This window comes from Hyla sarda, chromosome 7 (assembly GCF_029499605.1).
Source record: "Hyla sarda isolate aHylSar1 chromosome 7, aHylSar1.hap1, whole genome shotgun sequence".
Classification (NCBI taxonomy): domain Eukaryota; kingdom Metazoa; phylum Chordata; class Amphibia; order Anura; family Hylidae; genus Hyla; species Hyla sarda.
In genome coordinates this window covers 161,668,246-161,685,860 of record NC_079195.1, presented here as the reverse complement: position 1 = coordinate 161,685,860, position 17,615 = coordinate 161,668,246, and the positions used below count along the sequence as shown (strand labels likewise).

Genomic DNA, 17,615 nt, shown 5'->3' with positions numbered 1-17,615 from the left:
CATAATTGTGGTTTTCTTTTCAATTTCCCTCATGAATGAAAAAGTATTGGCTCTTAGAAACGAGGAGGAAAAAAAATAAAATGCAAAAATAAAACTGACTGTGTCCTTAACTCCTTAACCCCTTGGGGACCGAGCCCATTTTGACCCTAAGGACCAGTGCATTTTTTGCAATTCTGACCACTGTCACTTTAAACATTAATAACTCTGGGATGCTTGTACTTATGAATTTGATTTAGAAATTGTTTTTTCGTGACATATTCTACTTTATGTTAGTGGTAAATTTTCGTCGATACTTGCATCATTTCTTGGTGAAAAATTCAAAATTTTCAAGAAAAATTAGAAAATTTTGCATTTTTATAACTTTGAAGCTCTCTGCTTGTAAGGAAAATAGACATTCCAAATAAATGATATATTGATTCACAAATACAATATGTCTACAATATGTTTGCATCATAAAGTTGGCATGTTTTTACTTTTTGAAGACATCAGAGGGCTTCAAAGCTCAGCAGCAATTTTCCAATTTTTCAGGTAAATTTCAAAATCTAAATTTTTCAGGGACCATTGAGGATTGAGAATTTGAGGATCTTTATGTTAGAAATACCCCATAATGGACCCCATTATGAAAACTGCACCCCTCAACGTATTCAAAATGACATTCAGAAAGTTTGTTAACCCTTTAGGTGTTTCACAGGAATAGCAGCAAAACTACAACTCCCAGCATGAACTGACAGACCATGCATGCTGGGAGTTATGCAACAGCTGGACGCACACTGGTTGGGATTGGGAAACACTGAGTTAGGTAACAGACTACCGCAGTGTTTCCGCACCACTGTCTGTTTCCTAACTCAGTATTTCCCAACCCATGTGCCTCCAGCTGTTGCAAAACTACAACTTCCAGCATGCACGGTCTGTCAGCGCAAGGTGGGAGTTATAGTTTTGCAACAGCAGGAGGCACACAGGTTGGGAAACACTGAGTTAGGAAACAGACAATGTTTCCCAACTAGTGCGCCTCCAGTTGTTGCAATACTACAACTCCCAGCATGCCCAGACAGCCGAAGGGCATGTTGAGAGTTGTACTTATGCAACAACTGGCGGAGAACAGTTTGGAGACCACTGGGTAGTGGTCTCCAAACTGCAGCTCTACAGATGTTGCAAGACTTCAACTCCAAACATGCCCAGACATGCTGGGAGTTGTAGTTCGGCAACATCTGAAGGGCCACATGTTGCCGAACTACAACTCCCAGCATGCCTGGACAGTCTTGGCATGCTTTGAATTGACATCTGGAGCGCTACAGTTTGGACACCACTGTATAGTGCCCTTCCAGATGTTGCAAAACTACAACTCCCAGCATGCTGAGACTGTTTAAGCATGCTGGGAGTTGTAGTTCTGCAACATCTGGAGGGCCAGATGTTACAGGACTACAACTCCCAGCATGTCTGGACAGTCTGGGCATGCTGAGAGTTGTAGTTTTGCAACATCTGGAAGGACAGTGGTCTCAAAACTGTGGCCCTCCAGATGTTGCAAAACTACAACTCCCAGCATGCCCAGACAGCCAAAAACTCCCAGATACAGCAGTGAAGGTCACTTTACGGCAATCTTCACAGCTGTATCTAGGAAGCTGCCACCGCCTTCACTTGCCTGCGCCTCCTGTCAGCCGGTCCCTGGTCCTCGGTCGCTGCGTGAGCCCAGGTAACCGGCTGTTCCCGCACTTCGCCGCCATCTTCCCCTGCTCTGCCCCGACATCCAGGGGTGGCCAGAGCAGGGGAAATGAACGTTCCCCCCGCTCCTGCCCTGAGATTCACCGATTGGCCGCATTAGCCAATAGCAGGGGATAGGAGGAGGTGGCACCCTGCGACCTCCCTCCTATCCTCTAGAATGATCAGGGCTGTCTCTGACAGCTCCGATCATCCTTATTTTCCGGGCTATCGGGTCATCAGAGACCCTATCAGCCCGGAAAAGTCGCAAATCGCCGATCTGAATTGATTGGTGATTTGCGTCTCAGGACCCCCCCCCCCCAGGCATTTGCACATGATGCCTGCTGAATGATTTCAGCAGGCATCCCGTTCCGATCCCCGTCCGGCTAGCGGCGGGGATCAAAATTCCCACGGGCGTACAGGTACGTCCTTGGTCCTTAAGTACCAGGACGTATCCATATGCCCGTGGTCCCCAAAGGTTAAGGATGCAGGGTGTACCTGAACGCCCTGTGCCCACTCCTCTTCAATTGCGGTGAAGCCCGGCATTAACACCTAAGACGCTGTGATCAAAGCAGCGTCAAAAAAAAAAAACAGTCCTGGCAGCTCAGCGGAGCCGATCGGGACAACTGCGGTAAAACTGCGGTGCCCTGATCAGCTGAGAGGACAGTGCGAGGGCCGCATTGAACAGTGTATGCAATAAAAAAAAATAAGTTAATAAATGTGAATTAACCCCTTCCCTAATAAAAGTTTGAATTACCCACCTTTTCCCATTTAACCTGTTGGGGACAGAGGGCGTATGGGTACGCCCCTGCATCCCAATACTTAAGGACGGAGGGCATACCTTTACGCCCTCGTCCCATTTCCGGGGTTTGAAGCGCGCTCACGAGCAGAGCGTGGGTCAAACCTGGTGGGTCCCGACTGCTATCAGTAGCCAGGACCCAGGATTATTGCCGGGCACCACCGATCAGGCCGATGCCCGGCATTAACTCTTTAGATGCCGCGTTCAAAGTTGATGGCGGCATCTAAAAACAAAAGTAAAATGTCCCTCAGTGGAGCTGATCGGGACCATCGCAGTGAAATCGCGATGTCACCATCAGCTAACTGGACAGCAGGAGGGTCCTCACCTGCCTCCTCGCTGTCCGATCTGTGATCTGCTGCTCCATGCCTGCTCAGCAGGTTGGAGAAGCAGAGTACCGATAACACTGATCAATGCTATGCTACGGCTTCTGCCGCTCAGTCATATGTAGTAGTATGAACGGACATTACAGTCAATAAAGAAGTTTGACCTGCCACCAGATGAGTGCACTTATGTCTTTTCATCCATGGCTATGGCATAGCATTGCTCAGTATATGCAATCAAAAGATTGCATGGTATAACCCACTATGGGGGCTAAAAAATAAAGTAAAAAAAAAAAGTTTATAAAAGTTTATTAACCCCTTCCTAAAGCTTGAATCCCCCTTTCCCATAAAAATATTCATATGAGGTACTGCCGTGTGCGTAAATGTCCGAACTATTAAAATATAAGGGTAGTTAAACCGCAAGGTCAAGGCGTACACATAAAAAAAATATAAAAAAAATATATATAATAAAATTGTGCATTTTTGGACACGTCATATACCATAAAAAAACTAATAAAAAGCGATCAAAAAATCCCATCAAAACAAAAATGGAACCGATAAAAACTACAGACCACAGCACAAAAAAATGAGCCCTCATATAGCCCTGTATCAGAAAAATAAAAAAGTTATAGGGGCCAGAATATGAAAATTTTAAACATACAAATTTTGGTGCATTGGGTATCCTTGTAACCGTATGGACTTACAGAATAAAGATAAGGTGTCATTTTTACTGAAATGTGTTCTGCATAGAAACGGAAGCCGTTTCGCCACAGATTATATTATTAAATAAGTGCTCAGCCTATCACCGGCCGAGGCGGGACATTGCAGCAGCCGGTGATACGCTGATGGCTCTGTGACATTCCCGTCCTCAGGAAGCGGCAAGAGGATCGCAGCGGAGGACCGCAAGGCCAGTACCGGAGCAACGGGGGAACGCAGGGAGGTGAGTTAAAGTTTAGTTTGTTTATTTTTACAGCCTGGGCACAGGAATATGTAAAATTCATGCAGTACAGATGTCCTTCAAGGTCAAAATGGGCTTTGTCCCCAGGGGGTTAAAAAAGAAGAATTTTTTAAAATAAACAAACGTTTGTGGTATCATCGCGTGCGTAAATGTTCAAACTATAAAAATATAAAACGTTAATTAAACCAAACGGTCAATGGCGTACAATAAAAAAAAATACAAAAGTCCATAATTGCATATTTTTGATCACTTTGTATACCCTAAAAAAATTTATAAAATACGATAAAAGTCCCATCAAATCAAAAATCGTACTAATGGAAACTACAGATGACAGCACCAAAAATTAGCACTCCTAAATTCCCGTATGAGGAAAAATTAAAAAAATTTTATAGGGATCAGAAGAGGACAATTTTAAACGCATACATTTTCGTGGAAAAAGTTATAATTTTTTTTAAAAGAAGTAAAACAAAATCAAACCTATATATATTGGGTATCATTTTAATCATATTAACCTACAGAATAAAAAGGTATCATTTTTACCAAAAAGTGCACTGTGTTGAAACGGAAGCCACCATAAATTTCAATTTTGTCCCACAAAAATGTTTTTTTCTGGTTTTGCCATAGATCTTGTGGTGAAATGATTGATATGATGTCATTACAAAGTTAAATTGGTTAAGGGCTTTATTTGTGTGATGAGTTGTAGTTTTTAGTGGTACATTTTATTAGTATTAGTTGGAGTCATAATAAAAACAGCAATTATTACCTTTTTTTTTCCCAATTTCTATGATGTCCTTTGTGTGGGTTAAATGAGGTAACTATATATTCAGTTCTAACAGGAGTCGTCCCCCTTACCTGACTAGCCACATTGACTGCATGGCAGGAACTAAGCAGATGAGATCTGAGTTATATCCAATCTCAGCCACAGCAGTAGGATACCACAATGACAGCACAACACAGCAACTGGATAGTCACCAAAACGTAATATTACAGAAATGCACAGGCATCATGCCATGTTTTAAAAGTATATCATGGGGCAGAAAGGGGTTAAAAGAAAGCACCTCAGAGCCACTGGCTCTGAAACTTAAATTTAGGAGCCAAATAAAAAGTGTTTTTACCAAATTTTGGTAAATATATAACTAAGATATAATTTAAAAAAAGTAAAATATTCTGTGTGCTATTTACGATTGAAGAGTCATGGAGGTGGTGTTGCTATCCTGAAAACGTGGCACACTGCACCACATATTCCTGGGAGTACAAGAATTCACTATGCATGCCCAAAAGATATAAAGCAGGCACGTGTGGAACGTGTGAAGATTAGATTGTACAGGTACAGCCCCAGCCCCTCCAAAGGACTCTTTAACCATAGGTATCAACAGCGCACACTATTTGATATATAACACAGCAATGTAAAATGAAAATAGTTTTTTTTTACAGGAGTATAGTTATATAAAATTAAAATCACTCCTGCTTTTCTGTGACATAGCCAAAGGCTGAGCATGCTAGGAATCATGCAACCAATGGAGGCACACAGCTTGGGAAACACTGACTTATGTATTGATATAATGCCTGGCTATATTGCTTCGATAAGGGTATGGCGTATGGCTACGCCAAAGATGGACTTATCCAGGCGCTTCCCCTCCAGGTGAATGATGATGACAATCCCGTTGTGTAAGGATTCTTAGATTGTATTGCTTACACAACGGGATTGTCATCATCATTCACCTGGAGGGGAAGCGCCTGGATAAGTCCATCTTTGGTGTAGCCATACGCCATACCCTTATCCTACTTACCGCTGAGCGACTAGATCGTTCAGGAAGGACTCCAGAGCAGCTGACCTCGGACTGCCAAGTGATTCTACGTGCCAGCGCAGGTGTTGTGCTCTTAGCACAACACCGTCCGGTAAGCCCGCACTTGCCTTTTTTGGGGGCATACCTTTATTTGATATCCCTACACAAGGAGCACACCTCTCGTTTTCTCTTCCTCTCATATGGCTATATTGCTTGGCACACCATACCACCCCAAAAAACAAGTTTTGCTTTAGTCATGTAGTTAACAGGAGTCATTGTTGCCATATCTCATTGTTCATGTTGTGCAAGAGCAAGTGTTCATTGTGCACACCTTTTGGAGACCAGGATCTAATCTATATATTATATATATATATATATATATATATATATATATATATATATATATATATATAAATAAAACTCAATGGGGTAGATTTATCTACAGATTACCTGTCCAGAGTAAAAGTTGCCCAGTCGCCCATAGCAACCGATCAGCTCACTTCTTTCATTTTTAACAAGGCCTCTGCAAAATGAAAGAAGCGATCTGATTGGTTTCTATGGGCAACTTTTCCTGTGCATAGGTTTTGCTAAATCTCCCTCAATGTGTGTGTGTGTGTGTGTGTGTATGTGTATGTTCCAGCATCACGTCCAAACGGCTGAAGATATTAACATGAAACTTGGCACACGTTACTTATATGTCAACAACAAATATAGAATAGGTCATTTAACCCTTACTCACCCCTATTTGCCAGGGTCGGGGTTTTTGTTTAAAGTCCCATACAACTCTATGGGAAATATATGTTACTGTATAACTTCCAAACGGCTGGAGATATTTCGATAATACTTGGTCACATTTTACTTATATGTCTACTTAAAATATAGGATAGTTAATTTAACCCTTAAAGGAGTACTCTAGTGCAGAGTATTCCTGCTCCGTCCTGCCGGGGCTGCAAAATAAATGAAAATGAACCATCACTCACCTCCCTGGGTTCCCGCGAAGCGCCACTACAGCTGATCGGTCCTCCGGTCCATCTCCTTCATACTTCCGGGTGTAACAAAGCGTCACAAAGCGCCTATCCCCGGCCACCGCGATGTTCTACCTCAGCCAGCAATAGGCTGAGCGCCATGTGACGCTTCGTTACACCCAGAAGTATGAAGGAGATGGACCGGAGGACCGATCAGCTGTAGTGGCGCTTCGCGGGAACCCAGGGAGGTGAGTGATGGTTCATTTTCATTTATTTTGCAGCCCGGGCAGGAATACTCTGCACTAGAGTACTCCTTTAACTACCCCCCATTGGTGAGGGTCGGGGTTTTTGTTTAAAGTCCCATGCAAATCAATGGGAAATGCATGTTCCCACATAACTTCTGTACGGCTGGAGATATTTCAATAATACCTGGTACACATATTACTTATATGTCAAATAAAAAGATATGATAGTTAAATTAACCTCTACCTACACCCTTACATAAAAGATGGGTTTTTGTTTAAAGTCCCATGCGAGTATATGGGACTTCCAGTACCTTACTCCACAAGCTCTGCATCTCCTGGTGAATGTGTCAATCCGACTTGCAAGCCACACCCCATCTCACAAAGAGAGGAGTTTAGGATAGGAGGTCGAGATATGAGGATGGGATATTAGGTTGGGATATGAGGACGGGATATGAGGTCCAGATAGGAGGACGGGATAGGAGGTCAGGATATGAGGTTGGGATATAAGGTCGGGATATGAGGAATGGATATGAGGACTGGATATGAGGACTGGATAGGAGGACGGGATAGGAGGACGGGATATGAGGTCGGGATATGAGGATGGGATATGAGGTCGGGATATGCGGTTGAGATATGAGGACGGGATATGGGGTTGGGATATGATAACAATATATGGGGATGGGATATGAAGTCAAAAGCTTCCTCCTTTGTTGATTTTCCTCCCCAACAAGGATGAGGAAGGAAAAACCGGGTACTCAGTTAGTGGTATATAAAAAAAAAACCTCTGTACTCACCTACTGTGCTCCCCTGGTGCTCCAGTGTCCTGCTCCAGTCCCCAGTTGTAATCCTCTTCTGAAGCTTCCACATGACATAGTGATGTTGGCCATATGCAAATTTCTAGGTGTACTGGCAACCAGTTAAGTCACTATCTGAAGCCTGACAATAAAATTCACTTGAATGGTATCATACATCTGCAGTGTTGCTCCACTCCTTCACTGGCCTTCTGTTAAATCAAGCCCATCTCTGGAGAATCAAAGACTGGTGTGCAGTGTTTGCTAGGTCTTGCAGTCATTGACATATTTTACACAGAAAATCCAAAATGGCAGTTGCGCAGTGTTTTCTGGGTTCTGAAGTTCTTGACATATCTTAGAATAATGTAAAGGCAGATAACCCAATTTCACACTTCAAGTGTGTGTCTTATTTGTTTTTTGATGTAGAAAGACACTCCATAACTGAGAAAATCCAGCACCCAGAAAAAACCTTGAAAAAGAGACTCATCAAAACGTGTTGGTGTTTTTACGTATGTGTTTTTTTTTATAGTTCACCAGGACATATTTTTTAGATGAAGCAATATAATTCTAATATTTTTAATCTATTTGGATTTTTTTCTACCTGAGTGCTGGGTTTTCTCCATTATGGAGAGGCTCTTTGGATCATCACGCTGACCACAGTGCAGCTGTGAGTTTTCCTGTGCACCAAGTAGGAACAGACTGAAAAGGACATCGAGGTGTATCATTAGTAGCAGGTAAGCTGTATAAACTTTTTCCTTTCTCTCTTATTTATTTTTTGCCTTGCCTCTCAGTGTTTTATTTTTCTTACCCAGTCAGTGATTGGCTTCATTGGGCCCCAGACTGTGCTACGAGACAGTGTTATTCCAAGTTCCTCTTGTGCTTCCCTTAATGCTGTATCTATCACATCTCTATCTGACGAATCACACTTGCCTCCTGGAAAGCTGGAAAAACATACATAAATTCACAAAAAACATACACATAAAGAAGCTAGTTCCGACAGCTGATTTTGGTAGTTTGTGGGTTGTGCTCCACAGTGTGGGTGCACCCACTGATAAATCATGTGACTAGAAATTATAAAAAATGTTTGTGGAGGCATAGAATGACAACATTTTTTAGGCCCGAGTCAGGTCATCTGGGTCACCTACCTTACATCTCCCTTATGTCTTCCTTTGAGTTTAGAGGATCTCAGGGTGTAAAGAAAAGAGGGAACACCTTCAGAGATGCATAATGTCACCAGGACACCTGCTGAGGCTTTCTGAGGTAGAGGGTTCTTGGCCAGAATCTGGCGGCACCGCTCCTCTGTCACTTTGGTCAGGAAATCATTAGGAAGATGCTGAAGATCTTTGGTGCAAAGACTGCGACTTAAGACAGCTGGACGCAGAAACATTGGTTCCTACAAGGAAACAATTGCAAACTATAAACACTTTGCTTTAGATACAAGATTTTCTCAATGTCTCCTCCACATATGATCCATAACCAGTAGCTGTTCCCTACATAACTAATTTAAGATATCTAGTTAATGGTAAAGCTAGGTGACAAGCAATATGGACGCCATTACAGCTCCGCAAAATATTTATTTCCTATGCAGTGAGACTGGAGTGGGGCTAGAATGGCAGCTCTACCGGTTATCTCTACCTGGAATTCCAAGAAATAGATATAACTTTAAAATAAAAATCTTGCTAGTGTGGCAAAAAGTGACCAACTCATTGGTTTATTCTGAATGATAGAAATTTTTTGAAATGATGGAAAACTGTCAGCCTGTTCATCCACACTAAACCCAATACACTGGGTTATAGTGTGGGTGAACAGGTGAACAGGAGTCCAACAAGGGGCCACTTATTCAAATATGTCCAGTAGGCCCTGAGATATGTCCCCCAGAATATCCTCTGCTAAATTCAGTAAAAAAAAAAAAAAGGGGTGCAGGGGGCGGGGCTTTGTTGGCTCAACTTACATATTCATAGTCTGTGAATCCACTTCACTAGGATCGCTTAAAATTTTTAAACACTTAAAGGGGTTATCCAGGTTTTTTTTTTTTTTTTTTTTTTTTTTAACAACTGCTCTGAGCTGTCTGGTTTTCCAGAGCTAAAATCCACCACATTTTCTGTGGAAACATTAGTAAATCTGTTGGAATTTTTCGAAAATGTCAGAAACACGCCCCCTATCCCCTGCAGCCACACCCCTTTTTCAGGTTTTCTAAGTAAAATAGAGAGTTGGTCGGGTTTTTTTTAAATTTTGGCACAAATTCTGGCATAGACACAATTTGTGGCGCAATGCGACACATTTTGGTGCACAACCCGACAAAACAAGTCAGGTTTACAATAGTAAATCAGGGCTATAATCTCCCACTTCCTGAATCTTCTCTCTGCAACTATTGCGAGTCTGGCCTTTAGCACAGAGCCTGACAACTGAGGACTCACCATAGCTGCCGGAAGCAGAAGATCGTGTGTGCTGGGCCCCCTCTTTACTAAATAGGCTGCCGAGGACCACAGTTGCATATTTAGTGATAATTGCTTGTATATGTGAAACTGGCTGACCAACTAATCGACAAACTGATTAAAAAGGGGTATTCCCGGAAAAAAATTATTTTTTTATATATGAACTGGCTCCAGAAAGTTAAACAGATTTGTAAATTACTTCTATTAAAAAATCTTAATCCTTTCAGTAGTTATGAGCTTCTGAAGTCAAGGTTGTTCTTTTCTGTTTAACCCCTTAAGGACCAGGGGTTTTTCCGTTTTTGCATTTTCGTTTTTTGCTCCTTGCCTTTAAAAAATCATAACTCTTTCAAATTTACACCTAAAAATCCATATGATGGCTTATTTTTTGCGCCACCAATTCTACTTTGTAATGACGTCAGTCATTTTGCCCAAAAATCTATGGTGAAGCGGGAAAATAAATCATTGTGCGACAAAATTGAAAAAAAAACGCTGTTTTGTAACTTTTGGGGGCTTCCGTTTCTACGTAGTACATTTTTCGGTAAAAATGACACCTGATATTTATTCTGTAGGTCCATACGATTAAAATGATACCCTACTTATATAGGTTTGATTTTGTCGGACTTCTGGAAAAAATCCTAACTACATGCAGGAAAATTAATACGTTTAAAATTGTCATCTTCTGACCCCTATAACTTTTTTATTTTTCCGTGTATGGGGCGGTATGAGGGCTCATTTTTTGCGCCGTGATCTGAAGTTTTTAACGGTACCATTTTTGCATTGATTTTGCATTGGTATTCATTTTTAAATGATATAAAAAGTGACCAAAAATGCACTATTTTGGACTTTGGAATTTTTTTGCGCGCACGCCATTGACCGAGCGGTTTAATTAATCATATATTTTTATAATTCGGACATTTCCGCACGCGGTGATACCATATATGTTTATTTTTATTTACACTGTGTTTTTTTTTTATTGGAAAAGGGGGGTGATTCAAACTTTTAATAGGGGAGGAGTTAAATGATCTTTATTCACTTTTTTTTTTTCCCTTTTTTTTTTGCAGTGTTATAGGTCCCATAGGGACCTATAACACTGCACACACTGATCTTCTATGTTGATCACTGGTTTCTCATAAGAAACCAGTGATCAACGATTCTGCCGCATGACTGCTCATGCCTGGATCTCAGGCACTGAGCAGTCATTCGGCGATCGGACAGCGAGGAGGCAGGTAGGGGCCCTCCCGCTGTCCTTTCAGCTGTTCGGGATGCCGCGATTAGCCGCGGCTATCCCGAACAGCCCGACTGAGCTAGTCGGGAACTTTCAGTTTCACTTTTAGCCGCGCGGCTCAGCTCTGAGCGCGCGGCTAAAGGGTTAATAGCGCGCGGCGCCGCGATCGGCGCTGCGCGCTATTAGAGGCGGGTCCCGGCTTCACTATGACGCCGGGCCCGCCGTGATATGACACAGTTACACAGTAACCCCGCGTTATATCAGAAGAGCAGGACCAAGGACGTACCGGTACGTCCTTGGTCCTTAAGGGGTTAAGTGCTCTCTGATGACACCTGTCTCGGGAACTGCCCAGTTTAGAAGAGGTTTGCTATGAAGCTTTGGTTCTAAACTGGGCGGTTCCCGAGACAGGTGTCATCAGAGAGCACTTAGACAGAAAAGAACAACCTTGACTTCAGAAGCTCATAAGTACTGAAAAGATTAAGATTTTTTAATAGAAGTAATTTACAAATCTCTGCCGCATGGCTTTTTTTTGTGAAAAAACGTAGCTGCCAGATGTTGGCTGCTAGTCAATAGGGAACTGCAAAATGCCAAATCCACTTGGCATTTTTCAGTTTGGCGTTTTTTTAATCCTTTTGGCATTTTTGGGCTCCTTGGCAGTTTTTAAAAAAGTCCTCTTGTCGAGGCTTTGGCTTTTTTTGGGGAAAATCTTGGCGTTTTCCTCCCATAGAAGTCTATTGGAGTGAAGAAAAGCCATGGGGGTTTTAACTTTGGCGTTTTTTCAGGCGGTTTTTATTCTCTTTTGGACTTTAGCTATCCAAAAAAGTGATTGAGATACCTTTTTTATTTACATTTCGTAGGGTACCAGTAAAAAAATAAAAAAAATAAAGATACAGTAGTGATGGAAAAAATTGTATCTAACGAATTTTTCTTTTTTATAAGATTTTATAAATTTTTAAACAGATCAATTTATGTGGGCGGGCAGGGACCTAAAAATGTAGCCAACAATAATAAAAATGTAGTGTGTGTGTTTTTTACATTTTTTAGGTAGTACTACTACTCCCTGTGGGAAAATATGAATATGTGTATATATACGTCAGTGCAGGGGACCATAGGAGAGCGGCCGGCCGCATCTATACATTGTACAGGAGGATCGCAGCAGATGTCAGGAGTGACACTTGCTGCGATCTGTCTATTAATGCAGGTACTACTGCTCCCAGCATGGAGCAGAGTGTGCTCCATGTTGGGAGCAGTAGTACCTGCAGTAAGGGACAGATAACAGCTGATGTCACTCCTACTGATGTGAATGTCGGGATCAGCTGTTCTCAGGGCTACAGAGCCGGGAGAACAGCTGATGCTGAGCAGTAGATATACATCCTATATCTACTGCCCCAGCAAGAACTTACAGTGAGCCTGCAATGTGCATACAGTATACACATTGCTGGCTCACTTAACCCCTTGCTGAGCTGTGCGCTAAGCCAGAGTTAACTTACACTGCTGGACAGTGTAGGTTAACCCTTTGGGCGGTATACACTATATACAGCTATCTATAGATAGCTGTATATAGTGTATACAGAAGACGAAGATGTCCCCTTACCTCCCTCCAGTCCCCGCGGGTCAGTGTAGCTCCGCCCCTAGTGATTACATCATTAGGGGCGTACCTACAGACGGGATCCAGGCTGGTAAGGGTATAAGACTCTGTTAATATTGTCCGTTTTGGATAATGTGAACAGACCCTTCTGGCAGTGTCTACCCAGACAGGGAGAATCCAGCTGTTGCTAAACTACAACTCCCAGCATGCCCAGAGTCTGGGCATGCTGGGAATTGTAGTTTTGCACCAATTGGAGGCTCCCTGTTTGGGAAGACATTGCATTATGGGCGCTCTCCACTGCGAAGAGCGCAAAAAATGTCCTAACCCATTTTTTTGTGTTCTTTTCTTCTTCTCGTTTCAGATCTGTGTATTCAGAGGATTACGGCGGATTCGATGGATTACGACGGATTAACTAGATTTTTTTTATTTTAATAAAATGGTTAACAAGGGCTGTGGGGGGGTGTTTTTTAATTGAATATTCAGGCCTAGTAATGGTGGCTGTCTAATAGACGGAACCATTACTAAGTCGGGGCTTAGCGTTAGCCCCAAAAACAGCTGCCGCTAACCCCCAATTATTACCCCGGTACCCGCCGCCACAGGGGTGCCGGTACCAACAGGCCCGGAGCGTCAAAAATGGTGCTCCTGGGCCTAGGCAGTAAAAGGCTGGCGTTATTTAGGCTGGGGAGGGCCAGTAACAATGGTCCTTGCCCACCCTGGTAACATCAGGCTGTTGCTGCTTTGTTGGTATCTGGCTGATACTGAATATACAGGGAACCCTATGTGTTTGTTTAAAAAAAAAAAAAAATAACGCTTAGGGTTCCCCCTATTTTCAGTATCAGCCAGATACCAACCAAGCAGCAACAGACTGACGTTACCAGGGTGGGCGAGGACCATTGTTACTGGCCCTCCCCAGCCTAAATAATGCTAGCCTGTTACCGCCTTGGCCCAAGAGCATCATTTTTGATGCTCCGGGCCTGTTGGTACAGGCTCTTCCCGGCACCCCTGTGGTGGTGGGTACCGGGGTAATAATTGGGGGTTAGCGCCAGCTGTTTTTGGGGCTAACGCTATGCCCCGACTTAGTAATTGATTCTGTCTATTAGACAGCCACCATTACTAGGCCTGAATATTCAATAAAAAAAAAAAACACAACACATTGGAAAAATTATTTTATTTTAAAAAACACTCCCCCACAGCCCTCATTAACCATTTTATTAAAATAAAATAAATCAAGTTCATCTGTCGTAATCCTCTGCATACACAGATCTGAAACGAGAATAAAAAAATAAACAAAACCACCAAAAAATGGGTTAGGACATTTTTTGGGCTCTCTGCAGGGGAGAGCGCCCATAATGAAATGTCTACCTAAACAAAGAGCCTCCAATTGGTGCAAAACTACAACTACCAGCATGCCCAGACAGACTTCGGCTGTCTGGGCATGCTGGGAGTTGTAGTTTAGCAACAGCTGGAGTCTCCCTGTCTGGATAGACACTGGCAGAAGGGTCTGTTCCCATTATCCAAAACGGACAATGTGAACAGAGCTTCAGACTTACTAGCCTGGATCCCATCTGTAGCTCCGCCTCCTAATGGCGTCATCACTAGGGGGCGGAGCTACACAGACCTGGCGGTGACAGAAACAAGGGAGGTAAGTGGACCTCCTGTTCTGTATACACCATATATAGCTATCTATAGATAGCTGTATATTCTGTATGCTGCCAAAAGGGGCTACAGGAGCAGGGAGTCCTGCCAGTCTGGTGATGGGATTCCTGGCTCCTGTATAGTATACACGGGTACACTATGCCCCCCTGTATACTATACGGCCAGGGGAAGTGAGTATTGATGCTGTACATCCCTCCTCACCTCCTTACACCGCTTACAGGCGCTCAGCATCCGACCCACAGAATGGTACCAGAATGAAAACAGTGAGAAAACTGCAACAGGGGACAAATTTGGCTGTTTCCACACACCAGGGAAAAGGCCAGAAAAAATGCTAAAACTCAGGAAAAACCTGAGGCAGTTTTTGCTGGCGTTTTTTTAGGTGTACAAAAAAAAAACAAGTGGAAACCTAGCCTTATAGGGACTTAAAAATCGTAAAAAAAATAAATAAAATCTAAAAATTATATAAAACCCCCTCCTCTAATTATAATAATAACAATAATAATAAAAAACACCCTTATATTATATTATACCATTTTACAAAAAATAAATAAATAACATATTTGGTATTGCCACGTGTGTAAATGTCAAAACTATTGAAACATAATGTTTATGATCATGCATGGTAAACAGCGTAAACATTAAAAAAAACTAACAATAAAAAGTGATCAAAAAGTCTAATCAAAAAAAAATGGTACCGATAAAAACTACAGGTTACGGCGCAAAAAATGAGCCCTCATACATCCTCTTATACGGAAAAAAAAAGTTATAGGGGTCAGAAACGGGCAACTTTATGCATACCAATTTTGTTAAAAAAAAAGATTGCAATTTTCTTATTGCAAGTACAATAATAGAAAAACGATATAAATTGGGTATCCTTTTAATTGCATTGACCTATTGAAAAAAGATAATGGGAGTTATTTACTAAGAGTGGAGTTTTCTTTGTGGGTTTTGATTCCCGACAGGTATTTTCCCAAAGTATTTACTATGTTTCCCCTGATTTTGCACTTTTTATTTTTTTTATTTAAAAACTGTTCTGATCAGTCTGGTTTTTGCGGAGCTCAAATACACCACATTTTATGTGAAAACCTTAGCAAATATGTAGTGATTTTTCAAAACTGTCAGGGACATGCCTCTTTTGTTGGGACCACTTTTGGTCGCAAATTGTGTCTCACGGAACGTACAACACAATTTGGGCGCAAAACTCAAGAAAAAAAGAGTCGGGATCAGGTTAGTAAATAACCCCCAATGTATCAATTTTACTATAAAGAACACTGAATAAAAACCATTTCTTATAAATTTCTGCCCCTAAATAATTTTTGGGCTTCGCGGTACATTTTATGGTAAAATAAAAAGGTGGCTGTGTTCTCAAGGGGTTAAATTGAAGTAGTTGACAAATCTGTATAACTTTCTGGCACCAGTTGATTTGAAAACATTTGTTTTCCTGCGGAGTACCCCTTTAATTGTGGCAGTGGTTACCAAAGTGTGGACCTCCAGAAGTTGCTAAAATATAACTCCCAGCCAGCAGCTGTCAAAAATGCTGGAAGCTGTAGTTTTGCAACATCTGAAGGTCCACACTTGAGACAACTGTTTTATGGGCTATGGTGGACAGTATGTTCCCAGTATCCCGTCAGATAGACCCTAACAATATAGAAATGTAGGTCACACGATAATTTCATTAGTTAGAAAACCTCTTTAAACAATGCACACGCCACAAGATGCGTACTGGTCGCCAACGTACCTGTCAGGTGTAATGTCACTGTTCAGCCTTAGGCCTGTAACCCCAATTTTTCCAAGCACGGTGATCTGACCTTCACAGTCGTATCACATGCAGAAAGGCCTCCCAGTAAGGGCAAACAACCATGTTCTAGAAAGCATACGCTTAGTTGAACTGACGCTTCTTCCCCGTCCTTGTACACAGCTTTAATTGCTACATTGCCAGCAACAAAGATGGCTGACAAATTTATCGCTTTACACAGAAGAGCTTCCGGTAACACACGGCGAGTCAGTGTGCAATAAAAAGGTAAACAAGTCACTGTAGGCTCATTAGCAGATTCCTTAATCACCAGATGGTGCTGTTGCCCCGTACAAACAGATTAGACTGTAACAATAAAGTTCATCTCTTCCCTCCACATCATTGTCTATGCGAACGTCCATTGACAATGCTATCAGTTATAATGTTATTGTGTTACTACCTTTTAGTAGCTATATCTATAACTCGCTTGTCCACAATTATAGAAATAAGTGATTATAAAATGAATATATTACTTTATTGCAAATTATGTGTGTGGGTGTTCCCAAGTCATACCACTATGCTGTGCCCAAAAATAACTCTAAGGTAACAACATAGAGGTAAAATGACAACAACCATTATCGTGTATGGCAATTATTGGTTAATACATAAGATTCTAGGTGTCTAGGGAGGGTTGTAGCCCCTAAATAATATTCCTGTTTGTTAATATTTGTTATGCATTGAGACAGTAAAGGGCTTGTTTGTTTTACTGTAAATAAGCCCAAAGATCTCTGCTGATCAGTTTTATACTATGAGGCAGATTCAATCTGTGTGAGTGACGCAGAATGTGAAAAGATGGCGATTTTTGGTCAAAACTCTGTTTTTGGCAAAAACTTTTTTTTTACAGTTTGCAACACTCACGCCAGGGGTAGATTGACACAGCAAACTAAGCCTGCCCAAGTTCGCTTAGATTTCTGAGCCTGGCTTCAGAGTCACTGAAATGCCTTTCAGTAAACTAGCACATCGAACCCCCTGGCGTATAGAAATGCCATACTAAGTAAATCTCCCCCCTTTTTCTTTATATAGATTAAACTACATTAAAGGGGTACTCCGGCACTTAGACATCTTATCCCCTATTCAAAGGATAGGGGATAAGATGCCTGATCGCGGGGGGTCCCGCCGCTGGGGACCCCTGTGATCTTGCACGCCGCACCCCGTTAAAATCAGTCCCCGGAGCGGGTTCGCTCCAGGTCTGATTACTGTCGATAGCGGGGCCGGAGCATTGTGACAGCTGTCACGCCCCCTCCCATAGGCTTGCATTGAGGGTGGCGGAGCGTCACGTCACACGGGGTGGAGCCTTGACGGCCCCGTGATCGACACACGCTATGGTGACTGATTTTAAACGGGGTTGCGCGATCAGGC

At 42.2% G+C, this 17,615-nt stretch overlaps 1 protein-coding gene across 2 annotated transcripts in view; it reads right to left on the bottom strand.

The window, feature by feature from the left end:
- Nucleotides 1-16,553, bottom strand: part of NUDT8 (nudix hydrolase 8) — a 30,428-nt gene extending 13,875 nt beyond the window's left edge. Inside the window, exons 1-3 of one of the 2 annotated variants that reach the window (XM_056531152.1) lie at nucleotides 16,203-16,553; nucleotides 8,706-8,953; nucleotides 8,369-8,501 (exon numbers count right to left, since the gene is read on the bottom strand). In XM_056531152.1, coding sequence (XP_056387127.1) covers nucleotides 8,369-8,501; nucleotides 8,706-8,947 — 375 coding nt within the window. In that variant the 5' untranslated portion in view covers nucleotides 8,948-8,953; nucleotides 16,203-16,553. The remainder of the gene's footprint in view (nucleotides 1-8,368; nucleotides 8,502-8,705; nucleotides 8,954-16,202) is intronic. The other variant, XM_056531151.1, reaches the window with a different exon arrangement.
- Between the last annotated feature and the right edge of the window lie 1,062 nt (nucleotides 16,554-17,615).